The sequence below is a fragment of the Lipotes vexillifer genome, unplaced genomic scaffold (assembly GCF_000442215.2).
Source record: "Lipotes vexillifer unplaced genomic scaffold, Lipotes_vexillifer_v1.1 scaffold234, whole genome shotgun sequence".
In the NCBI taxonomy this organism is placed as follows: domain Eukaryota; kingdom Metazoa; phylum Chordata; class Mammalia; order Artiodactyla; family Lipotidae; genus Lipotes; species Lipotes vexillifer.
The window spans coordinates 1,678,443-1,691,581 of NW_006782612.1; the positions used below are offsets into that span (position 1 = coordinate 1,678,443).

Below are 13,139 nucleotides of genomic sequence, written 5' to 3' on the forward strand. Positions count from 1 at the left end.
GAGGATCCCACATGCCGCGGAGCGGCTGGGCCCGTGGGCCATGGCCACTGGGCCTGCGTGTCCGGAGCCTGTGCTCCGCAGTGGGAGAGGCCACAACAGTGAGAGGCCCAGGTACTGCAAAAAAAAAAAAAAAAAAAAAAAGTAAAAGTACTGGACAACAACCAGAAGTAGGCAGAAGGGGGGGTGCGCGTTATACTCAAATAACAGCCTTGCGTGAGATTTCCATTTTTAATAGCTTTTCACCGAGGGGAGGACCCAAGTGGCAACTTGAAGAGAAGCCAAGTTTTACTGGTTAAGGAATCAGAGGACAGAGTTTGGGGTAACCAAGAGCAACTGAAATATGAGGGGAGGAACCCCAGAAAAGAGGTATAAATTCTGCATATCCCTTGTCCAATCTCTAGCTGACCTGTGAACCTTACGTGCATGGCACAAACTTCAGATAGCCCAGGTAAAGCTAAAACAACTGCGTAGATATTTCAGCTGTCCACCCACCCTCCCCCTACACACACACGCACGCACGCACAAAGACAACAGTTTGGAGTTTAACCAAGTTAACTGCCCACTAAAATATTCAAAAATTTTCAGAGGTATGTAACAGATTCCAGTCTTTACAATGCATCCATTTATAATGACCATAATACAATTCAAGAGCACTGGACCTGCGAAGTAAAAGGAAAATGTGACCTACATATAAATCAATAAAAACCTGAAGGCTACAAAACATTTTCCTTTTATCTATGGATCAACTGATGATTTCTTATTCCATACAGCTTTCTGCTCATAAATTACATTCTCCAAACTTTCCTTAGGACGATATATAACCTTTAAATTGCAATCAAGTGAATATCTGGTTTGTATATTTCAGTTCCTTAATTTACTTTCTTTAGAAATCTATGCTATATCAAATATGAATGAATCTGAAATGATTCTTAAATTTAGTTATAATAAAGTCTACTTAGTATTCAACACTTTGTTATTTGTTTTAAGAAACAGCCATTTTAAATATTTATCAATAAATATAATTTTATAGCACTCTTTAAAGAAATAGTCGATTTTACCCAGCCAGGATACACTGGCAATCCACTTAAGAAAAGACAACAGATTAAAGATTCCCTTATGTTGTTTCTCTAAAAATAAATGCTAAACATTTACTGGCATCACTAGAACAGATGAAAGGATAATGACCTTTTAAATACCTTAATACTGTCCTACAGTGTGGGAAAAAAAGATCTATCCAGGCCTATAAAAGCAATAATAAAGAGTAATAAACAAGAATGTATGGTAGAGGTAGTCATAAAAAATCTAGGACCATCTTGACATCCACTCAGAATAACCAGTAAATGAATATTTAAGACATGTTTATTTCCATATCTTAATTTCCCACTGTAATACATTGCTTCTCCACTTAATATATGAATTTCGTATATATACTGCCTTACTCTGGTCAACTATATAACTATACTTCAGACTGCAGACCTCGCTAGAACCTTAAAAATCTAAACACAAATTCTACCTCTAACCACCAAGACTTTGGGGATTAAGATAACTGATAGACCATCATTTTTTATTTACATCAGTTCAGTATATACATGTTTAACTTATCCTAATGACTGTTTCCAATGTGAAAACCAAGTTTAAAATAACTTGATCACCTTGTTTCAAACACAGCTGTTCACATACCATACTCCAGCTCCATCCATGTAAGTAAATCCTGTATCAGAGATAAAAGCTACTTAGCATAAATTCAGTGAAGTTGAGCCTTTCATAAACAGCATGAAAATATGGGTTGAAGAAAATTTTCCAGGATGCTACTATAAGTAGCTTTTTTTCTGCAGTATTAACGCAGTGAAATAAAATATTAAATTTATTTAAAATCTAGATATGAGATTATTCCATTCTGTCCAAACCTATTAAATACCTTCCAAAAGTTTCATAATTCAGTCCTAGAAATTCTTGGAGCTGTGAGCATTTCCTGTTCAGAAATGTTACCTCTATAAAAGCTCCCAGGAAATTGCAGAAAAATATAATCTTCTAATTTAAAAGTTTATCGATTTCCCAAATGATGCAGCCAGGTTTGCTTCTCTAAAAGCTTCTGATAAGGTCTGCAAAGGGAAGAAATTTAGAATTAAAAACCAAGTATGTGTGAATCAGAAGAAACTTGGGATAGCCATTAATTGCGTATGTTGTTACCGGATGTGCATGACAGACTCTAGCTATATCTTCACAGGATGCTCCATATTCCAGTGCAAGAGCAGCTTCATTTATCATTTCACCAGCACCCTTTAAAATAATAAACCAAGAAGTAATTTTGTTTCTATGGCAAAAACAACTACCTTCTAATACAAGAGATTAGAACAGTTAATTGCCTCCAGTCAGAAAAACCTTAACAGAAAAAAAAAGCAGTTCAGAAATTAAGAGCCTGGGCTGAAGCGAGATGGCCTGGATTCAACTCCTACCACTTACGGCCCTAACCACTCACTGACTCTGTGCTTTGGCCCATTTATTCACCTCAAAAATGGGAACACCACCACCTACCTCACAGGCTCATGGAAACTAAAGCTGATGCATGCATCTAGGAAAAACTGGTACAGAGTAAGCACTCAAATGTTCTAGTATCATTACTGATGCACCAGATACCTAGGGGAGGGCATACCTCATGTGCAGTGGCAGGAAAGGCTTCTCTTAGAAGGTAACATCTGAGCTAAGACCTGAATAATAAGCCAGTCATGCAAAGATATGAAGGCAGAGGATTCTAGAACAAAGGCTTTAAAATGGGAACAAGCTCAGCTTATGAAGAAATTGAGAGAAGGCCCATGAGACAGGGAATTAATGAGCAAAGGGGACGAGTGGAAAGAGATGAGGTCAGAAAAGTAACCAGGGCCAAATTCAGTGGGGCCTTTTATATAAGTCTATAGCAGAAAGGACCACTAGAGAGTTTTAAGCAGGCAAATGGCCTGGTGTATGTTTTAAAGGGATAATCTTAGTTGCAGCATGGAATGCAGATGATACGATGGGCAAGAATGTCAGTGCTAGAAACGATGCATGAAGAAGCCATATTCAAACTTTGGCTAGTAAATAATAACCGCAGAATGTAAACACGAGGTGGTTTTAAATTAATCTACTAAGTAACAATGCTTTCCAGAAATCCTAGTGGGATTTCTGGTTTTACGGTACTCACTGGTCCTAGAATATGTGCTCCCAATACTCTGTCTGTTGATTTCTGCCCAAGTATCTTCACCATGCCATCTGTGTCAGCATTTGTCTTAGCTCTGCTGTTAGCAGCAAATGGGAATTTCCCAACTTTGTACTCAATACCCTGTGAGAAGCAGAAAATGAGAACGTACATAAGCTATCAAAAAATTCATTCCCATCTGGTGAAAGCGTCTACCATTTCTTCAGAAAATAAATCCCAAGAAGGCAATTCTTCACAAAGCATATAGAAGGAAAGACCAAAAGGCTTGTTATTGAAATATATTTTGGGTACAAACACAAGCAAATACAAATGTCAGCCAAATATAAGAGCTCTGGAATTACTAGTTTTTGAATACAGGCAACCAAATGATCTCCTTTAAGATACTCACAAAGTAAAAAATTATGCAAACTTACCTATAATGTTCTACATAGTTATTAAAATGCATTAATGCAATAATGAAAGGATTCTCAACCACTGGTGTCAACTCAAATCACACATCAGATGAAAACTACTCTGAATTACCTCTTCTTTCAACTGCTCTTCTGATTTGCCAACCCAAGCAACTTCAGGGTGTGTGTAAATCACTGATGGTACACAATTGTAGTCAATGTGCACAGCGCCACCAGCCATCCCTTCAACACAGATAATGCCTTCATCCTCTGCTTTGTGAGCCAGCATTGGACCAGCAACCACATCGCCGATTGCATAGATACTGCCACGGAGATCAAAAGAAACAGTCAACTTCTGAAATCACAGACACTCATCTACAGTTATACCAGGGTAACAAAATACACGCTTCTAGTTATAAAGTCACCAAAAAATAAATCAAATACAGCTCTTCAAATATCTGTGAGTTCAGGTTCTAATCTCTGGGTAGTGAAAAAATTCAATTAATTACTTTTGCTTTTACATGTTTTAAGTTTACTGTTCTACCACAAAGCCAATGTACTTTTTAAGCATGACAAAAGCCTTATTTTCAAAATAGTGTTTGCTTAAAATTATTGAAAATGCAGGTAAGTATCCAACTTACTTTGGAATTTTAGTTTGGAATCTGGTATTTACTGGGATTCTACCTCTAGGATCCAGCTCAATTCCAAGCTCCTCTAGTCCCAAATTCTTAGTAAAGGGTCGTCGGCCAATGCAAACCAGGAGTACATCACAAGTGATAACTTCAGCTTTACCACCAGAAGCAGCTTCAATACTAGATAATGAACAGTGTATAACTGTTAAACACACATCTACATGAATAGCTGATAGACTTGGAAATTTAAGACCAGACATTTCTCAAGTATCGATGACATCTCTAACAGTGTAAGTTTATTTTATTATAAATATAAACGTAAGGGTCAGGCAAAGAAAAATGTACATATCCTCTAGAGGTCGATCATTAGAACCTCACAACAACAGGCTGTATAACACAGTTTAAGAACATTAAGTCTTAGAGTCCGACAGATCCAAGTTCAAGTAGTGCTTCTACCCCCACCAGCTATGTGACCTTAGGCAAGTTACTTCAGTGTTAAACAAACAGAATACCAAGCACACTGTAAGCAAGTGCATCAGTAATATTACTGATTTCCCCATGCATCTGTCTAAAAATACTCAATTAATTTTACTGAATGTTGAGAGTTTAAATTTTTCTGAAGGTATACTATGAAAAAGTACATTACAAATGAGAACACTGGCTTCATTTTTCTATCGTCAGTGCAATCGTGAGTTTCAATGGACTGACTTGATAAGCAATACTGAGTTATACTACACAGTAAAATGGTATTAAGTTACAGAATCTGATTCTAAAAACAATGTTTTTCTTAAAGAAACGCACAGAAGGGTATCATAACAAAAACAAATATAGCATACTTACGAAACATCAATTTTTCCATCTGACTTCCTAGTAGCACCAGTAACTTTGGTATTCAATTTAAATTTAAATCCTTGTTTTTGAAGGATGCGCTGAAAGTTTTTAGATATCTCCATATCAATTCCAATTCCACCAACATGACCCAAAAACTCAACTGCTGTCACGTCTGCACCAAGTCTTTGCCAAACTGAGCCCTGCAAATAATTTTTAAAAAAATCATAAAAATAAAGGCTTCTATAGCAAATGTTTAAAAAAATGATCTTAAACACTTTATTGTAAGATATTTTCTTGTGTTAATATGTTCCTATTAGAAACTCTGAGGTTTAAAATTAACACTGTGACAAATATATATAACTTAATATTCACTAACTCAACATGTACTGAGCACGTGCTATATGCTAGGGCACCATTTTAGGTGACAGACATACGTCAGTAAACAAAACACTGCCCTCAGGGACCTTAAATTCTGACAGGGGAGACAAGTAAAATTCATGCAGAGGACAGTAAAAGAGCTATGAGAAAAATAAAGCAGGAAGTAGAACCAGGACTACTGAAAGGAGAGGGACTGTAATTTTAAACAGTGTGGCCAGGGGAAGGCCTCACTGCGAGTGCCATTTGCACAAAGACTTGGAGAAGGAATGAAATACGCTGGTAACTGGTCCAGAAAGAGGAACAGCAGTGGGAAGGAAGGTCTTGAGAGGGAAGATTGCTAATTACTGATGCTTGCAAAATATTAAACTGATTTCGTATTTTATTTTCTCAACAGAGAAATGTTTCTATTTTCATTCAAATTATAATTTAAAGTAAATGCTGGCTTTTTATTTTAACATTTTATCAGTTATAACTTGTGAATACTTATATGTGAAACTGGCAATATGAAGATAATTTTACAGCATTAAATAAACTATGAAAAGCTATGAATATATCCTTTGCAAGAATCTGTATTAAATTCATCTCATAATTTAAAATTCACCTTAAGAGCTTACCTTACCAACTAAATTAAGTTCATGTATTCATTTAAAAAATTTCTTGAATTCTTGGGGTGAGAGTTAACTAGAGGCAATACAATGATACTAAAAATCCAGTAACAAGCATATATGAAAAGGTAACTCAAAATCATGGACCTAAATGTAAAACCCAAGGCTATAAAACTTCTAGAAGGAAATATAGGAGAGAATCTTTGTGACCTTGAGTAGGCAAAGATTTCTTAGCTACAATACCAAACGCACAATCCATAAAAGAAAAAAGATAAATTAGACTTCAACAAAATTAAAAACTTCTCTTCAAAAGACAGTATCATGAACCCAAAAAGAGAAACCACAGGCTGTGAAGAAATGTTTGCAAACCATCTACTGGGGGCTTCCCTGGTGGCACAGTGGTTAAGAATCCACCTGCCAAGGCAGGGGACACGAGTTCGAGCCCTGGTCCAGGAAGATCCCACATGTGACAGAGCAACTAAGCCCGTGTGCCACAACTGCTGAGCCTGCGCTCTAGAGCCCATGAGCCACAGCTACTGAGCCCGTGTGCCACAACTACTGAAGCCCACACGCCTAGAGCCCGTGCTCCACAACAAGAAAAGCCACGGCAATGAAAAGCCCACACACCGCAATGAAGAGCAGCCCCCGCTCACTGCAACTAGAGAAAGCTCGCATGCAGCAAAGACCCAACGCAGGCAAAAATAAAATTAAAAATATATATATATAAAGGATTTAAATAAAGAATCTAAATCCAGATTACATAAAGAAGTCTCAAACCTCAATAACAAAAATGAACCTGGAAGGAAATCTGAAAAAGAGGGGCTGTATGTATACATATAGCTGATTCACTTTGCTGTACAGTTCCTTTTTTTTTTTTTTAAACCAGTAGAACTGGTTTATTCGGGAACATCAAAGAATTGCAATTTGAGGCACACAATCCATGGTGAACCACAGGCAAGTCCACAAAACAAGGAAGATGAACGTTTCTCTTATAGAGGAGAAGGTGGAGTTGGGAAGGCTGTTACAAATAAAAAGTCCACTGGAGTCCTGCAAATTGGAAGCTGTGGTTTTTTATTGTCTGAGTAATGACAGTCTCCCATTGGCAAGGTTATTGCAAGGAGAATCAACCTTCCTTCTGCCGTGGTAGTACAGTAGTAACCCTCTTCCTGTTGGAGATGCGAGGTATGTCTCCTCCTGTTGGATCTGCAACTGACTACTAGTGGTAGGGCGAGAGAGCTCCTCCTTCTGGCCTCCCAACTCTTTTTTTTTAAAATTTAATTTAATTAATTTATTTTATACAGTAGTTTCTTATTAGTTATCTACTTTATACATATTAGTGTATATATGTCAATCCCAATCTCCCAACTGCTGTACAGTTCCTTGAAAGGTTAAAAACATAATTACTCCTAAGTATATACTCAAAATAAATGAAAACAGATGTCTACACAAAAACTTGTACACAAATGTTCATAGCAGCATTATTCATACTAGCCCCAAAGTGGAAACAACCCAACTGTTCATCAACTGATCAATTAATTTAAAAAATGTGCTATATCCATAGAATGGAATATTATTTGGCCATACAGAGAAATGAAGTATACCTGAACGTTGAGAACATTATGCTAAGTGAAAGAAGCCAGACACAAAATGCCACATATTGCATGAATTCCATTTATACGTAATGTTCAGGATAGGCAAATCCATAGACACAGGAAGTAGATTACATTTCCAAGGGCTGGAAGAAGGGAGGAATATAGAATGACTACTAATAGTCACGGGGTTTCTTTCTGGGGTGATGAAAATGTTCTGGAATTAGATACTGATGACAGATGCATAACTCTGTGCATATACTAAAAATCATTGAATTGTACATTTTAAATGGGTGAACTATATATGTGAATTTTATCTCAATAAAGATGTTTAAAAAAAAGGCATCACTTTTCTGAACCTAAATCGAAATAGTAAGAGTACAAATGATGAGAAGCAGCATCTCAAAGTCTATAATTCAAAGTAAGGAACAATAAGCATAGTGAGACAAGTGCCCTACTCTTTAGGAAAGCTGATTTCAAAATCCTTAGAGACAGGAAAACTCCAATAAGATCTACAATTTATTTACAGCTTGTTAAATGCCAGGCACTATGTTAAGTTTCTTAAATGTATTAACTTTATAAAATCCCAACAAAATCTTATAAGGCAATTATTCTTTTCCTCCTTTTTATGATGAATCAACTAGTTCCGAGAGGGTTATAAATTTAACAAGGACATAAAATCATTAAGAGGCAGAGCTAAAATTCAAATTTATATCTGATTCCAAAACCTATGTTCTTGAAGGCACTACATTAAACTGTAATGGAAGAAGGAACAAGAACTATAAATAAAAAATAGAAGTCATATGACTAACTTTATGAGAAAGTAAAGAGATATGTAGGACTACACAGTAAATTCTCTGATAAGACGAAATTTTCAAAATGACATGTAAAAACTAATTCAATATGGTAAGAGACACCTAAAATATTGTGGCAAGATATCTGGAATGACCGAAGACTTGTAAAAAACCTAAAGCAAAAGTGCAGAGATGGAGGAACTAGAATTACTGCTTAGGATATTATTATACTGTTTAACAAAAGAAAGTAAATCTATTATTCCTTTTTTCTTTTTTTATCCCTCTGTGAGAACAATTTTCAAAGTGGAGTGAACTGAAGAAGTATCATTAAGTGAGAAGTGAAGCCCAAGGCAACAACAACTAATGATTTTGGATGAATTAACTCCCTAATCAAACAAATTAGATCACAGAGTTTGGATAACAGAGACAGTCCACCAGTGAACTCTGGGAACTTCATTAGCATAAGAGTGCTGCCAAAGGTGGAAAAGAATAGATTCTAAATAAGAATAGATCCTGGAGATTAGCTCAAGATGATGGAGTAGGAGGACGAGAGATCACCCCCTTCTTATGGAAACGCCAAAATCACAACTAATTGCTGAATGACCATCAACTAAAAAATGATGGAACCTACCAAAAAGGATACCCTACATCAAAAGATGAAGAAGCCACAACAAGACAGTAGGAGGGGCACAATCGAGATAAAATCAAATCCCATACCCGCCGGTGGGCGACCCACAACTGGAAAACAATCATACCACAGAAGTTCTCCCACAGGAGTGAAAGTTCTGAGCCCCACGACAGGCTTCCCAACCTGGGAGTCTGGGAAAGGGAGAAGTCGTCCCCTGAGAATCCGGCTTTGAGGGCCAGCGGGGTTTGATCAGAGGACTTCCACAGAACTGGGGGAAAGAGAAACTCCACTCCTGGAGGGCACACACAAAATTTCATGCACACCAGGACCAAGGGGAAAAAAGCAGTGACCCCATAAGAGACTGGGCCAGACCTTCCTGCTAGTATTGGAGGGTCACCTGCAGAGGCAGGGGGCGGCTGTGGCTCACTGCGGGAACAAAGACACTGGCAGCAACAGTTCTGGGGAGTACCCATCAGCACGAGCCCTCCCGGAGGCAGCCATCAGCCCCACCAAACATCCTGTACGCTTCATTGCTGGGTCACCTCAGGCCAAATAACCAACAGGACGGGAACACATCCCCACCCATCAGGAAGCCTGCCAGCCTCTTAGACAGCCTCATCCACCAGAGGGCAGCCAGCAGAAGCAAGAACCACAATACTGTAGCCTACGGAATGGAAACTGCAATCACAGAAAGTCAGTCAAAAGGAGACGGCAGAGGAATTTGTCCCAGATGAAGGAAAAAGATGAAATCCCAGAAGAACAATGAAGAGAAGTGGAGATAGCCAACCTACCAGAAAAATAATTCAGAATAATGATAGTGAAGATGATCTAAGATCTCAGAAAAAGAATGGAGGCAAGGATTGAGAAGATGCAAGAAATGTTTAACAAAGACCTAGAAAACTAAAGAACAAACAGATGAACAATAACTGAAATGAAAAATACACTACAAGGAATCAATAGCAGAATAAGTGAGGCAGAAGAACGGATAACTGACCTGGAAGACAGAATGGTGGAAATCACAGTGTGAACAGAATAAATAAAAAAGAATGAAAAGAAATGAAAACAGTCTAAGAGACCTCTGGGACATCATTAATTAAACGCACCAACATTCGCATTATAGGGGTCCCAAAAGAAGAAGAGAGACAGAAAGGACCTGAGAAAATATTTGAAGAGATAATAGCTGAAAACTTCCCTAACATGGGAAAGGAAACAGTCACCCAAGTCCAGGAAGCGCAGGGAGTCCCAGACAGGATAAACTGAAGGAGGAACAAGCCAAGACACACAGTAATCAAACTGACAAAAATTAAACACAAAAAAAAACTATTAAAAGCAACAAGGGAAAAATGACAAATACCATACAAGGGAACTCCCATAAGGTTACCAGCTGATTTCTCAGCAGAAACTCTGCAAGGCAGAAGAAAGTCACACGATATATTTAAAGTGATGATAGGGAAGAACCTACAACCAAGAATACTCTACTCAGCAAGGCTCTCATTCAGATTTGATGGAGAAATCAAAAGCTTTACAGACAAGCAAAAGCTAGAACTCAGCAAAACCAGACCAGCTTTCCAACAAATCCTAAAGGAACTTCTCTAGGCAAGCAAGAGACCAGTAACTTAAAACAACCTTACACATATATAGGCTGCTGTATCAAAATCTTATGGGCAGAGCAAACCCAAAACCTACAATACTTACAAACACAAAAGAGAAAAAGCAACCCAAACACAACATTAAAGATGGTCATCAAACCATAAGAGAAGAAAACAAAAGAGGAAGGGAAGAAAAAACACCTAGAAAAACAAAGCCAAAACAATTAAGAAAATGGCAATAGGAACATACATACCGGTAATTACCTTAAATGTAAATGGATTAAATGCTCCAACCAAAAGACACAGGCTTGCTGAATGGATACAAAAACACGACCTGTATATATGCTGTCTATAAGAGACCCACTTCAGACCTAGGGACACATACAGACTGAAAGTGAGGGAATGGAAAAAGGTATTCCACACAAATGGAAATCAAAAGAAAGCTGGGATAGCAATACTTGTATCAGACAAAATAGACCTTAAAATAAAGACTGTTATAAGAGACAAAGAAGGATACTACATAATGATCAAGGGATCAATCCAAGAAGATATAACAATTGTAAATACATATGCACCTAACCTCATAGGTGCACCTCAATACATAAAGCAAATACTAACAGCCATAAAGGGAGAAATCAACACTAACACAATAGTGGGGGACTTTAACACCCCATTTTCATAATGGACAGATCATCCAGACAGATAATCAGCAAGGAAACACAGGCCTTAAATGACACATTAGACCAGATGGACTTAATTGATAATTAGAGAGCATTCCATCCAAAAGCAGCAGAATAGGGGACTTCCCTAGTGGTGCAGTGGTTGAGAATCCCCTGCCAATGCAGGGAACACATTGCAGGGTTTAAGCCCTGGTCTGGGAAGATCCCACATGCCGCGGAGCAACTAAGCCCGCGAGCCACAACTACAAAGCCTGTGTGCCTAGAGCCCATGCTCCGCAGTAAAGAGAAGCCACCTCAATGAGAAGCCCGTGCACCACAACGAAGAGTAGCCCGCACTCGCCGCAACTAGAGAAAGCCCGTGCACAGCAACAAAGATCTAACACAGCCAAAAATAAATAAATAAATTTATTAAAAAAAAAAAAAAAGCAAAAGCAGCAGAATACACATTCTTCTCAAGGGCACATGGAATATTCTCCAGAACTGACCATGTGCTGGGTCACAAAATGAGCCTCGGTAAATTTAAGAAAACTGAAATCATACCAAGCATCTTTTCCAACCACATCACTACGAGATTAAAAATCAACTACACGAAAAAAGCTAAAAAACACAAACACATGGAGCCTAAACAATATGCTACTAAACAACCAAAGGATGGATCCCTGGTCAGGAAACTAAGATCTCACATGCCGCCCGGCTTGGCAAAAACAAAACAAAACAAAATAACAACAAAACCTAGAGACAAATGAAAACGAAAGCACAACAATCCAAAACCTATGGGATGCAGCAAAAGCAGTTCTAAGACAGAAGTTTACAGCAATATAATCTTACCTCAGGAAGTTAAGAAAAATCCCAAATAAACAACCTAATCTTACACCTAAAGCAACTAGAGAAAAACCAAATAAAAGCTAAAGTTAGTAGAAGGAAAGAAATAAAGATGAGAGCAGAAATGAATGAAATAGAGACAAGAGCAAAGATGAATGAAACTAAAAGCTGGTTCTTTGAAAAGATGAAATTGATAAACCTTTAGCCAGACTTGTCAAGAAACAAAAGGGAGAGGACTCAAATCAATAAAATTAGAAATGAAACTGGAGAAGTTACAACTGACACCACAGAAATACAAAGGATCATAAGAGACTACTACAAGCAACTATATGCCAGTAAAATGGACAACGTGGAAGAAATGGACAAATTCTTCAAAAGGTACAATCTCCCAAGACTGAACCAGGAAGAAACAGAAAACATGAACAGACCAATCACAAGCACTGAAATTGAAACTGCGACTTAAAAACTCCCCAAAAACAAACGTCCAGGACCAGATGGCTTCACAGACAAATTCTATCAAACATTTAGAGCAGAGTTGACACCTACCCTTCTGAAACTGTTCCAAAAAATTGCAGAGGAAGGAAAACTCCGAAACTCATTCTATGAGGGTGATGACCCTTATACCAAAACCAGACAAAGATACCACAAAAAAAGAAAATTACAGGCCAATATCACTGATGAACATAGACGCAAAAGTCCTCAACAAAATATTAGCAAATCTGAATCCAACGATACATTAAAAGGATCATACACCACGATCAAGGGGGATTTATCCCAGGGATGCAAGGATTTTTCAGTATCCACAAATCAATCAGTGTGATACACCACATCAACAAACCGAAAAATAAAAACCATGTGATCATCTCAATAGATGGAGAAAAAGCTTTTGACAAAATTCAACACCCATTTATGATAAAAACTCTACAGAGAGTAGGCATAGAGGGAACATACCTCAACATAATAAAGGCCATATATGACAAACCTACAGCTAACATCATACTCAACAAAA

General features: G+C 37.8%; 1 protein-coding gene across 4 annotated transcripts in view; it reads right to left on the reverse strand.

Moving 5' to 3' along the window:
- Nucleotides 1-1,342: 1,342 nt before the first annotated feature.
- The window catches only part of DLD (dihydrolipoamide dehydrogenase), a 32,409-nt gene continuing 20,612 nt past the window's right edge, over nt 1,343-13,139 (reverse strand). For 2 of the 4 annotated variants that reach the window (XM_007455349.1, XM_007455350.1), the window contains exons 8-13: nt 5,055-5,245; nt 4,224-4,394; nt 3,716-3,905; nt 3,179-3,316; nt 2,191-2,280; nt 2,037-2,102 (exon numbers count right to left, since the gene is read on the reverse strand). In XM_007455349.1, the coding sequence (XP_007455411.1) occupies nt 2,037-2,102; nt 2,191-2,280; nt 3,179-3,316; nt 3,716-3,905; nt 4,224-4,394; nt 5,055-5,245 (846 nt within the window). Of the gene's footprint in view, nt 2,103-2,190; nt 2,281-3,178; nt 3,317-3,715; nt 3,906-4,223; nt 4,395-5,054; nt 5,246-13,139 lie in introns of all 4 variants that reach the window. The other 2 variants (XM_007455348.1, XM_007455351.1) reach the window with 2 other exon arrangements.